At 27.6% G+C, this 14000-nt stretch overlaps 1 protein-coding gene and 1 pseudogene across 1 annotated transcript in view; one reads left to right on the top strand and one right to left on the bottom strand.

The window, feature by feature from the left end:
• LOC101498003 (uncharacterized) overlaps positions 1-161 on the top strand; it is a 913-nt gene extending 752 nt beyond the window's left edge. Inside the window, exon 2 of the mRNA XM_073364565.1 lies at positions 146-161. Coding sequence (XP_073220666.1) covers positions 146-161 — 16 coding nt within the window. The remainder of the gene's footprint in view (positions 1-145) is intronic.
• Positions 162-5660: 5499 nt separating this feature from the next.
• On the bottom strand, positions 5661-12351 carry LOC105851574 (uncharacterized; annotated as a pseudogene).
• Positions 12352-14000: the final 1649 nt, after the last annotated feature.

Below are 14000 nucleotides of genomic sequence, written 5' to 3' on the forward strand. Positions count from 1 at the left end.
ATGTTCATCCTTACTGAGATTTTTTTAAAAATAGTTGATGTAATTAGATTTATGTTCTTTTATTTATTTAGTTGTATATGTTTGATGAATATCGAACTAACTTGAGATTATTTTGATTTGATGTATATTGATTATGGTATTATAGGTTTAATTTGGATTAACAAAAATAGTATTGCCGTATTAAAAAAATGTTTGCATGTATAAAAAATAGTTCTAATTATACTTGCAATATCAAATCTTTAATCTTGCATCAACAATATGGTAACTAGGATTAGATCCCAAAGTAAACAATTCTATATATGTTCTTTTTTGTTTTTTTAAGCAAAATCAAAGAGATTCGGAACACTAATTTAATATGGAGAATTTCACAAATTAGGACTAGAAACTCACTTATTTTGAGGCATTATTTTTGCAAATATGTCATTCATTGTGATACTCAAAAAGTAATTTTCAAAAAAAAATATTGAAATATTACATTATTGTGACAATTATATTTTTAATTATATTAAAATTAAATAATTAATTTAATAAACTATATATGTATATAAATAATATTCAAGAGAGAGGGGTAAAATAAATATTTTTTTAAACATCATAAAATCAATTTTTCTTTATTATTAAAAAAGTGTCTCTTTTGAGTGTGTCTAAGCACTATGCATTTGGTCTTGTGACTATACAAGACTAGCTTGTTATCAGATCTATTTAACCAATTTTCTTTTCAGGTTAGTAGTGAATGTTCACTTGGAAAGACTAAGCCCACAATTGAAATAAAGAAGATACCACTAACCAACCATTTATAGGCGATTGACATAGTGTTTTCGTTAATTGGGAATGAAGTTTCCAAATATGAGGATTTGATTCAATGCATGTGTCTCGTAAAGAGAATGCATTTGATTGTACTATATGACTCGTTTGCAACATATTCATTTGTTGTTTATGATTATGTTGAGAGGTTGACATTACATGTGTCACATTTATCCTTTGATTTGTATGTGGCTACACCCTTGTGACCACTGATTTAGAAGGTAGAAACTAGATCATAGATTTAGTATGATTGTCTTTGAAAAATGTCAATGTTATTTTAGGAATGGATTGGTTGATTTCCAAAACTGTATCATGAAATTGTATCTTATGTTATATAAAATACGTTAAATCGTCGTTTTTTAATTCAAAAGTTTGCGAGAGAGATCAAAATTGTTGACTTTTAAAATAGAGAGACAAATTTTGTGAATTGATAAAAAAAATAGATGGATCAAAACTGCAATTAAACCAAAGAAAAACAACTATGCGTAACAAGCTACAACAAAGGCTACAAGTCTTGGCTTTTCACGACTCAGTAGCTCATATGCATAAGCTTTCATTCAAAATAGTCTAGACGAGATGAAAAACCAGCTTTCTCTCATATTTTTTCTAAACCGGTGAAAACTTGATACCTGCCAATTTTATGCATTTTTCCTAGTTGTTTTCTAGTTCTATAGATTTTTGTCTGATTTTTTTAATAGAGCAGTTACATTGTGTTTCTAGACTGGATGACGATCCATTTCGCAGTTAGACCAATCAAACTGCTGGTCTGGTTTTCAAGACATTAATGTTAATAGAAAATCAAAGAAGAGACAAAAGAAAAGAAAAAGATCATATATATGGTACTCATTGTTTGATTGACATGAGTACCACAGAGTGAGTCAATCACACTCAAGATAAAAAATTTCAATGCTCACCATTTGCTAACTTGGAGTAAACCATATCATGCATACGTCAAATAAGCATAAAAGACAATTTGGTACAATGAGAATAACATCATTAGCTTCCATCATAATAAAATATCACTAGAGGTAAAATGTTGACGTATAAAGTCTAAGCCTGCAAATTTACAAGTACTGTTGAAGTCTCAAATCTTCGTACATAATTTTACATTAAAGTTCAACAACTTTTTATCATAATTATAATCATAATGAACTGGTCTCTACAATGATTGTATTTAAAGTCCTATTTAAATTCACTTATTCCCTCAAATTGAAGTTGACGAAAATAACGGTACTTTGTTTTGTAAAAGAAAGCAGAACCACAATGCAAGATGCAAAGTATATATCGTCTCATTGAAATTAATTGTCTTGTAAATCACATAAAAAGAAAAAATGTGTATCTTCTCTATGAGAGATACTTGAATTGATGAATTGAAATTGTATTGCATATATTTTCTTGGAGAGTCCTCAATTATTTGTGTCATAGACACAAACCACTTTTGTAAAATATCCAACAGTGAAAGAATCTTAGTGAATTGAAATTGTATGACTTATGATTGGTAAGTCATTCTTGAGTGACCGACAAAGACTAGAGAAGCTTAGAGAATTCATATGGATTATAAGAGACTTACAAAATACTTGGGTGGAACCTGAAAAAGCTTATATAATACTTATGGAGCTTGTAGAAGCAAGTAACGAATACTCGTTTGAAGTAACAATGTCAATTATAAAGAAGATAGTTTGAATTATAATTGTCCCTTTTAAAAATTATGTTTAAAAACTAAAATGTTTAACTCAAGATTGATCTTGGTTACAAGCGAAGAACATTATTGGTTAGTGGAAAAACAACAATATCAATTTATCAATATAAAAACTAATTATAAGAAAAAGAATAAATAGAGATAAGGAAAGAGATATCACACAAGCATATATCCTGATTCATCCAACATGAGTTACGTGAAATCCTCACAAATGTGAGATTTTCCACTAATTAGTGCTCAAAGCAAGAACTTTCTTAGTATTCACACAATTTTCACATATCAGTCTTGATCTATTACAAAGTTCTACCTTTCTACCTAAAAAGGATTTCCACAGGTTACCTTACACTATTTCAGAAAAAAAAAATTTACAAGATACATTTTAAATCATAAAAGGATTTTTACACACTACTCAAGCTATGTCAACAATATAGCTTTGAGTTACAAAGTAATGATATTTGAGATTGTTACAATCTAGATATGCTCAACTCTTGTTTGATAAATAGATTCTATATTTTAGAACTCAATAAATATTGATTCTAATATCACACTAAGAATGAAACTGCAACTTAGAATGATTTGAGATGCTCGAGTATGATTGAATGCGTGATGTTTTGCTTGACACTTTGAGTTCTGATTTGTTCTTCATTGTGAAACTTTATTTATAGGCTTTAAGAGAGCTTACGACAACTCATTTAATTGAAAATAGACCAACTGTCACGAGTAAGTGAATGGATAAGATCAACCATAAAGCAATAATGTTCTTGCTGAAACCAGGAATGTTCTTGTGATCTAAGAATGTTCTTCGAATATGTCTTGAGATGAGCTAACTTATTTTGTATCTAATCTTTTACATAAAAATCTGATCATTCTTGTTTATGACAGATGTGGAAAATGTTCTTCGTTTTCCAGAAATCTGTCAAGAACGTTTTTCGTTTTACTGATTTTGCTTTCTTGATTTTAATAAGATCTGTTTTGTAATGCTTGGTACCGATCTTGTTTTAACACACCCAAATACACATGTTAAATATCAAAACACTTAGAATCATAATTAGAAGTCTTAATTAACCTTTTGTTTAATTATCATCAAAATATTAATTTGAGATTTTGTCTCAACATCGTTGTCATAAGAGACAGATAATACTTTTACTATTTGTGTATAGTCGAAAAATCCTTTTAGTTGAAAGGTAAATCTCTCTATAACTGGAGGACTAGACGTATCAACCAGTTGGATTATGAATTAGTATAAAAATCATTGTGTTTTCTTCTTTCCATTATCTCTTTACTTTTATGCATCCTTCATATAGTTTCATCAAATGAATTTAATTCCAATATTTACCTAAAGTGAAAGAAAATATTTCATAGCATATCAAAAGAAAAAGTTTTAAAAAAATATACAATTCAATTCCCATTTATTGTGTTTTTCGTTTCCTTCAAGAAGGGTAACACCCTAGTTTTTATTTTTTAGTACTAATTGTTATTTGATAGATGTTTTGGTGTTTAGACATTAATATACAACAGTAAAAAGTCTCTTGATTGCAGTTTCACAAAAATTAATCAATCATGTTACTCTTTTATTAGATTATTTAATTCAGTTCATGGAATAGATTGTGCTTACGTGAATTTTTATGTTTTTTCTTCTAATAATTGGTTAAGTCTTCCATTTAGTCAATTAGTTGAAGTTAGACCGTGAGATAAATTATTTCCTAATATTTTGTGTTTTCTATGGGGTCTTAAACCGTAACTCTAGCAATAGAGTTCGAATCTAATATATATATATTTATTAGAATTACTTTTATAGGAGTCATCGTATAAGTGATATAGAGGGTCCAGAATTGAAATATTATATTTACTTATTTCAAAATTATTTTTGTTGAGATGACTTTTAAATTATGTAATTTAATCTCTTAAATGAGTTATGTAAATGATTGTATAAATATTGTAAAATGTGATGTCTTGAAATGTTGTAAAATATGGTAACTGTTGTTTAAGTTTTATTTTAGTTTTTAGAAATTATATTTTTATCATTGTGAATATTACTAAAATTCATCACAAATTGCATAATATTAGTTTAGTATTGTAGGTACGACATATTAGGTTCTATATTTGTAGTTTGAGACCATTCTAGATGTGTCTCCATAATTGATGATTAATTGTTATGATGATGACTAAATTGTTATAACTAATGATATTAATTGTTGAACTATGTATTAAATCTTGTTGTTAATATTGATGATGAATGGTGACCATTATTTTTAAATTTGTATTTACCGTTTTGAATTGTTAACTATAAGATGATTTAGTTTAATCGATTAGATGATTAAATAATGTGAATATATATCTTGACTTGATTATTATATTTTGATGATGGACAAAAGGATATGCTAAGAAGAACAACAATGCAAAATGTGTAAAAGAGTCTTACACGACAAATTTTTATTTATGTTTATTTTTAGAATCCTAATTTGAGTAAAAAAAACTCTCTTGAAATTTATTCATACCCTCCCAAAATAAATATTTTAAATTTGTTTTTCAAAATTAAATCAATTTTTTTTTATGAAATTCTTCAAAATTCTTTTGAAATTTTATAAAAAAAACACACTTGTGTCTCTTGCAAGCATTATTTAAATGGGATAATCGGTTATAGAATTTACATTAATATCTTATGACTACTGAAACTAATTTTGTGTTTTCTTATATACATCATAACCAATTATGATAACTTGTGATAATCAATTATGATTGTGAGTCATTCACCGTGTGTTTTTTAAATCATCATAACCAATTATACTATGTTGTATAATCGACTGTGGTTGCAAAAGTCAGCTGCGTTTTTTTAAATTGATTGAATAATCAGTTATTGCTGATACACAATTGGTTATGAAGTGTATAACTAGATGATACATGTGCTAACATACTATACAAATTAAATAGAATTGATGACAAATCTTGATTGCAATTTTAGATTGACATCTATTTCTATAAATAAGAGTCATTTTTCCACTTGTAACTCACACCAATTGACGATCTTTTTCTAAGTCAATTCTTCTTCTTACTCTGCTTGCTAATACTTGCTTGCTCACTTTTAATATTTTTGTTAGAGGTTTTATACTACATTGTTAGTGGTTTATTATGCAATTATTTTTAGGTTCAATTTATTTTAGAATGGATCCTCAACAGCCAAGTTCTCTATGGCTGCCTCTACTACACCATTCATGGCCATTTGATTAATCTAAAGGCTCATAAAGTTTATCACAAAAAAATTATTAAAATAAACCTATGGCATTATATTTTTTCACATGGTTTTTATTTCTTGTTTTGTGCATCTGATTCTATCATGCCATTTTCTTCACCGACCTGATATTTAAGATTGATCCTTTAAAAAAATAATGTAAACACTCACAATCATTGTTCCTCATTTTCTCTACAAAATTTTTATTGATTTCAATTTTTGTCCCTTCATTGTGCACAACATAACTGCAACAAATCAATCTAATAGTTCACACCATTCACAACAAATTCGAGCAATTTTTTTGTTTTTTTGTTTTTGAGAATAATCAACAACAAAATCAAACCCAAGTTTTCTATAAAATGTAACAACAACAATATGAAATGCTGATTAAATCCAAAGGTAATTGACACCGGCATAAAGTCGTATTATTCTCCACCATTGCTACAAGGCAATGCTCTCTCATAGTGTAGGGTATGTGTCATCGAAAGTATATGACAATGTCATTTGAGTCTCTAACTCAACAAAAAATCCAAAATAGTCTCTAAATTATTAAAATATCAGTTAATTTAGTCTCTAACTTTATAATAGACTATTTTGACAATAAATTATATCTTTCAAGAATTTTTATAATAGCAAATTATATTTTAAACTAATTTGATAATTCGATGACTAATTTAATTTTTTTTCTGAGTTAGGAACCAAAATGATATCGCCGTATACTTTGAGGGACTAAAACGACGATTCACCTAATATTTTTAACTATTTAATGTATTGTGCATGTTAAAGTTTACATTTTATTCAACATTCTCTTGTATTTGGAGTCACTTGTTTAACAAATAACTAAAAGAAATTATTGGCTAATCAATTAGATAATATAATTAATTGAATAGATCATTAAAACAATCAATTAGGCACTAAGGGTAATTGAAATTAGGAATTTAGTAAAAACACATAAATAGTGTAATTATTGATTTGTGACAATGTTAATCACAAAAATTAATTACGGCAGATTAGATAAATGACGAGGATGATTAGATAATCAATTACTTTGATCAATAACTAATTAGAAAGATTAGATAATTGATTGGGTAAATAAAATATTAACAAAAAAAGAGATAGTTAAGTGCATAGTTGAAACTTATTAATTAAATTTAACTGCAATTTTAGTTCTCTATTTTTATTGATTCACGAAATTGGTCCTCCTAGTTTAAATGTTGACAATTTAGTCATCTTTGATTTTTTAATTAAAAATGGTGACATGATATATTTTAATTAAAATGATATATGTTACAATGATGTTGAATGATTAACAACATGAAATTGGAATAAAACACCGTAAAAACATAAATTTCAATTTTAAATTTTTTTTCTTCATATTTTTAATTAAATCAGGGACATATGAATAATTTGACATTAAAAATATGTCAAATGGTCATGTTTTAGTTCAAAAATATAAAAGAGGAATCAAAACTACATAAACCAATTCTATAAATTAATAATAATAGAAAAACTAAAACTGCAACTAAACCTATTAATTATCAAGTAAAAACATACAATAATTGATAAGGTTGATTGGTGATAGTGAAACTTATCAATTGTTAAGGAGTTAATTGTTAGGAAAATTATAGATTCATGTATGACATGAATTGTGTATTATGGTGTTGATAGTCACCGATAAGGGTTAAGTTAATATTAAACAAACATTGGTTTTTTCTTTTGGCACAATTAAATAACATTAATTAATATTAAATATAATATTTTCTATTCCGAAAATATTTTAAAGTGAAATATAATAAAAATACAAAGAAATTTAATCCATATTTAAAATATATCCAAACATAGAAATATCACAATCCAAAAACATATGTATAACGAAATCAAAAGAGTTCAACTTAAAATATTTTTACACTAATCAATCATAGTTGACTCTATACAATTTCAAATTACCATGTTGACAATCGATAGCATATAAACTATAATATACTACATTAGTGTCATGCCAATTACTTTGTCTCTTCCTCGCCAGCAATTGTTTCATCTGTTGTTGTCTCATCATCTACTCACGCACATAGTGTGTAGCAACGATATAGAAAACAAACGAAGGTGAGTCATCATTCTCAAAATATAACCAAGAAGAAGTAAAGTATATTAAATGCACAAACAACATTTTAGCATATACAATAAATAATATCAATAATGCATGATAAGGTGAAAAAAATCCTAATCATCAACTACTTCATGTTGGATCATTCTAACTTTTGGTTGATACATGTAAAGAAGCCATCAATTACCGCATGAACAAAAGTATCTAACTAGGATGATTCAATATTTAACAGAATACCATAACACTACTCTATCTTTACGTATGACTTTCCTATTGATAACTCCCTCAATGTCTCCTCAATTGTCGAAGTCTAATTCTATTACGACACAACTCCCTAACATGTCCCAATTTGTGAATGAAACACATAACATACATGTCATGCATTCGTCATCGATAATCACTTTCTAACAACACTCAACCAATATTTGTGATTAAGTGTGCTACAACAAATTAATATTTATCATCAACATATTAATCAATATCATAATAATTAAATATTGACTTAGTCATAATTCTTTATTCTATCATTTAGTATGCAACCCTTATTAATAATAAATTAATTTTAACTAATTAAACATTTTAACTTAATCTAATCGATATATCCTAAGTCTCAAATAGATTAAGTCATAACTTAGTCTTATTTTGAATTTGATTCACTATCTAATCGATTAACCAAGTCCTACTAATCTACTATACTTAATTGATCATATATTCTATTTCTAATTGGTATTCTAATTGATTAAATGAACTTCACTAATTAGTTATTATTTAATTTACACATTATTCAGCTCTGAGCATCTTCCTAAACAATTACCAAAGTCCAACTCATCGATTATTATATTTAACTTAAACTAATAGATTATTCTTATTTCAATATCTAACTAATCTTAGGGGAGGGAATAATGTCTCAAACTAAAGTAAAAAATACTTTAGAGTTTATTATACACTTACAAATTAGTTTATATTTGCATTAATATAAGTTAATATTTGCACAAATATCTTATGCTATAAATAATGCGCCTATTAATATAACTTTTTATTCAAAATAAAAAGAGTCTTAACTTATTTAAAGAAATAAGTACTAAAGTATTTTTTTTAAAGTTACTAAAGTATTAATTTATCATTAACTTGCTTAATAATAATTCTAGTGATTCATAACACAAGAACAAATAAACAAATTATGATATAAACTATCCGATAAAGAATAAAAAAAATACTTGAGATAAGGGTTGAAGATGTTAAAGGAGTGAAATGACCAAAATTTAAATTCTAGCAAACGAAATTTTATTAATTTCACTTACAATACTTACATTTGCCTATAAAAATAATCACTTCACAACAAAAGATATTGTAAATAATACTTAAAGATTAAAAAATAAACTATTTAAAAGATAATAATTTTTGTGAACAGTGTACCTTGCAAATGTGAGGAGGATATAATGGTCCCATTCAACATATTAGAATGTGGAACCTCCTGTCTTACAAAATGTTAACTTTAATTAACAAATATATCAACCCCTAACTATCTGATGCATGAAGAAACTAATTTTCTTGTGACTATGACTAATTTTGTGCGCCTCAACATAATATGACGATAATCAACAGTTAGATCAACAAAATTCGATATTTATAATGTCATATTAAACAAAACAACTTAACTTATAAATAGACAAATATAATTCCTCCCATATATATGTATTTCAAACTCAATGTACAACCAAACATACACCATATTAATATTATTGGTAATGAATAAGTAATATACATACCTGCTGAATGAACAATTGTTGAATAGTTGTATTAAGATCCCCTTTCCATGTCATATCTTCATCATCCACATCAATATGTGTTACGTATGATGCTACTGCCGCTCCAGATGAGAAGATCTTTATTTGAAGACATCCTTTAACAATGATTTGTAGCAAAGATGGGAATATGAATGTTTGTTTCCCATAGCAAAAGCTTCTCAAACATGACAAAGAAGTAAACTCCAAGTATTCCAAATTTTCAAAAATGATGTCATCTTCCTCATCATCCATCATACAACATCCAAAATAATGTTACAATTAGTTATTTTTAATTTTGTGAGTTGAACTAGACTTTTAGCTGTTGTGGATGTTATCAAATAAATCATCTCTTTGCAACTGTGCACTTCTAAATAGGTTAAATATGTGAATGAAATTGACGATGGTACCAAACTTAACAGACTTGGACAACTCAAAACTCGTAAACTTTCTAGATCTTGTAGTAGAGGATGGTCTGGTGGAAGTTCTTCATGCCAAATATACTTAATATTTTCCAATTCGTAAAGCAACAATTTTGTTATTTGCTTAGAAATTTTCTTATTGAGATTGCCAACAGTACTTCCTTTTGAAATAGGGAATAACATTTCAAAAGAACTATATCGCACTATAAGAGATTTAAGATTATGAAATACTGCATGGAAATCATTCAGAAAAATAGTTGGAGTTTCATTGAAGCATTGCAAACAAAGAACTTTTATTTTAGAAAATATATTTTCTTGAAAGTAAGCATTCAACATTCTAAATGCATCTGTCCCATTTATTGTGAAATCCTCCAACTTGGAGCTTAACTGCAAAAATTAAACACAAAAAACTATTCAAATAAATACGAGATAATTCATGACATGATAGAAATAAAGATAGAAAATGTGATTTACCTTTTCAATAGAAAACAAAGGTTGTTAAAATAGCATATCATTATGACTTTCATCATGATCCAATGGGTCTAAACCATTGAAGTAAAACATTCTTAATTTTTCACAACGATATACATTCAAAACCTTCAATGAAGGACACTCTAAAGTATGTTTTCCTCGATAGAAACTATTAAGGTTTGTCAAAAGACGTAGTCTTATTTGAGTCAATTGAGGAAAATTAAAGTTAATTTCCATTGATCCTTCATCTTCCGTTGCAACAATTTCTTTCACTCCGCAAGTGTCTAACTCAAGCAATTCAAGATTTCTAAGATCTTTGCACAATGACAATGAAAAGACATATAACAAGCTTTGACATGTAGAAATGTTAACCGTGCATAAGTTTCCAAAGCTCATAATTTCATAAGGATCATTGTTCCGTATTTGCTTCAATTTTGGCAAGCTAGACAAAGTCAATCTTTTCAGTTGACTGCTCAATATATCTTTAGAAGACTTCATACCTTTCACATCAAACACTGCTTCTAAAGAATCATAGTTTCTTACTTCCAAATCTTCCAATCCTTGTAGTACTTGTAATACATTTGATGGAAAAAGTATATCTGATAAAAAATCACATTTTTCCACCACTAGATATTTCAAATTGCTAAACATAATGTTCCCATCAAGTTTGCCATACCACAAATTTTTTAGCTCAGGGTAGTCTGATAAAGCTAAATATTTGAATTGGCGAAATGCAACCTGATCAATCAAATTAATAAAAATATATCAACTATACAATGAAGAGACAAATTATAGTGCTCTATAATTTTAAAATCAAGAAAATAGTTGTTTTTTCCACAAAGTACTTCTTTCAAATTCTCGTAAAATGGTTATTAGTGCCACTGCTATTAATAATAATTCTGATTTCCTCAATAATATTTTTTTAAAAAAACTATCATCATAAAAAATACAACAGATTGAAGCGCATGTCATAATATTGTTGCACAAGTATTAAATTCGTAAATCAAACATACCTTATCTACAAACATGTTGTTTATTGTATCATTTATGTTTCCTTTCCAAAATCGTTTTTGATCATTTTCTGCAATTTTCACTTTTTGGAAGATTTGGTGTACTTGTGTTTCCATCCGAAAAAACCTTCATGCGAGGACATTCCCTTACAATGACTTCCTCCAACAATGGAAACTTTAAGAAGCACTTACTAGAGCAAAATTTGTTGAGGCTTGGCAAACATTCCAACATTAATGTTTCTAAATTAACAAATGCAATGTCAACAACATTTTCTTCTCCAACAATAATTTCTTCAAGTGCATTGCAACATTTTATCTTCAATGTTGCGAGCTTGTCTAAACTATGAGCTATAGGAGATTTAAATAAAATTTTCAACCCATTGCAATCTGTTATCTCCACATATGTGAGATGATTAAGTGTGGCGGAAGACGGCAACAAATTTGTCAACGTAGAACAACTATAAAGATGTAAGCTTTCAAGCGACTCGAGAACTGGGTCAATTCGGGACCCTTCTTTACATATATGTTGAAGTTTAGGTAATCCATTTAATGTCAATGTTTTGAGCCTTGTGCCACTTATTTGTCCTTCTCCTTCATCTTGGAATATCTTCTTGAAATAACTCCAATCAACAATTAGCGACTCAAGAGTCGGCACATTTTGGAAAAACCAATAAGGAAATGTAGCCTCTTCATTCTTATAATTAGACAAACCAAGAAATGTCATTTTGGTGAAGAGAGTACTTAAGTTTTGTGCTTGCAATATCATGTTGACATCCTTATGTTCAAATCTTAACTCCTCCAAGTTTGGAATCACCTAAAACAGTTGAAACAATGTTGTAGCATTTTCAATTTCTTTGAAACTTACATAGAAACTTTTGATAAAGTAGAATATTTAAATAAATTTTGATATAAAGTGTTCTACATATTTTCATATTTTTGCAAAAATAAATAACACAAAGTCTTAAAATAACACAAATCTCAACTATTCTTAAATTTACATGATATTATATACATACCTCTTCCGTAATGAAAGGTGGTTGTTGTCTTAAAATTGAGAATTTGTCATCTTGAAAGCTAGTTTGGGAGCTGCATGTAGATAGAATACTTTTGTACAAAGTCAATTTTGCACAATTGAAAACATCAATTTTTCTCAAAGATGGACATGTTAGAGTATGATTTCCAGCATAGAAACCTTTGAGATGATTTGCGTTCCAAAGCAATAAAGTACTCAATTGATTAAACTCAAATTTGAGAGTTGCACACTTAGATTCTTTCTCTAGTGCAATAATTTCCTTCATGTACCAGCATGATTCTATATGAAGTTCTTTGAGATGTGAACAACGAGTGGCTATAGAAAGTGGCAATAGATACTCCAAGCTATCACAATTATTTAATTTTATATTTATTAAATTTTGAAAGCTAAGAATTCCTTGAGGATCCCCACTTCATATATTTTTCAACTTCGGTAATCCATCTATATGAACTTCTTTCAAATTTGTTATATCCTCTACACAACTATTTTCACTAGAATTCAATTCAAATATCTCTTCCACTAAACCACAATTTGTAACCTCCAATAACTCTATCTTATTATATGTTTTTTGCATTGAAGACGAAAAAACCACCATAACTTTCTTACAATTGATTACATGCAACATCTTCAATTTTTCAAATTGTGGGTGCCATATTGTCTTCAAATTGTCCATGTCCTTCAATATGATTTTCTCTAATTTTAAAAATTGAACCTATAAATGCACAAATAACCAATATCATAATAAATAGTTATTTAAAATTAATTGGAAAAATTCTAGTGATGAAAATAATTACCATACCTCTTTTAATGCATTATTACTACCGTTTTTTCTCTCTTCTTTAACAATTATCTCCTCCATCAAAGGACAATTACCAATTTGAAGGTGTTTGAGGTTCATAAAACTTCCAACCACAGAATCCAAAAATAAGTACTTCAACCCACCACAATTCTCCACAATCAAGCTAGTCAAGTTATACATAGAATGATGACTCTCATCCCAAATTTTTCTCAAATTGAGAGAACTCAATTTAAGGGTATCCAAATTAGGAAATGAAACCTACATAAAAAGAAATTACCAGAAATCATAATTCAAAGTCAAAGCTTATGGGGAAAAAATAATATGTTTGACTTTGGAGGTTCATTACACATTCCAAATCTATATATACTTTAATAATGTTGGGTCCATAACAAATCACAACGAAGAAAAAATGTTTCAAAATAATTTTCAAATTAAAAAATGTTTATTTATTTTTGTAATATCATTATATCTCTTTGTAATTTACTTTTAATTTCTATCAAATATTTTTTTTTAGTTTTTTTAAATGTACTATTTTGTTAGTCATGACATTTAAAAATATATCATTTTATTACTTTTAGAGTAAAAATACAAGTTTTGACTAAAACTGTAACAAATATGATATTTGATAGGCTACAAAGTTAGATT

The sequence above is a fragment of the Cicer arietinum genome, chromosome 8 (assembly GCF_000331145.2).
Source record: "Cicer arietinum cultivar CDC Frontier isolate Library 1 chromosome 8, Cicar.CDCFrontier_v2.0, whole genome shotgun sequence".
Classification (NCBI taxonomy): Eukaryota; Viridiplantae; Streptophyta; class Magnoliopsida; order Fabales; family Fabaceae; genus Cicer; species Cicer arietinum.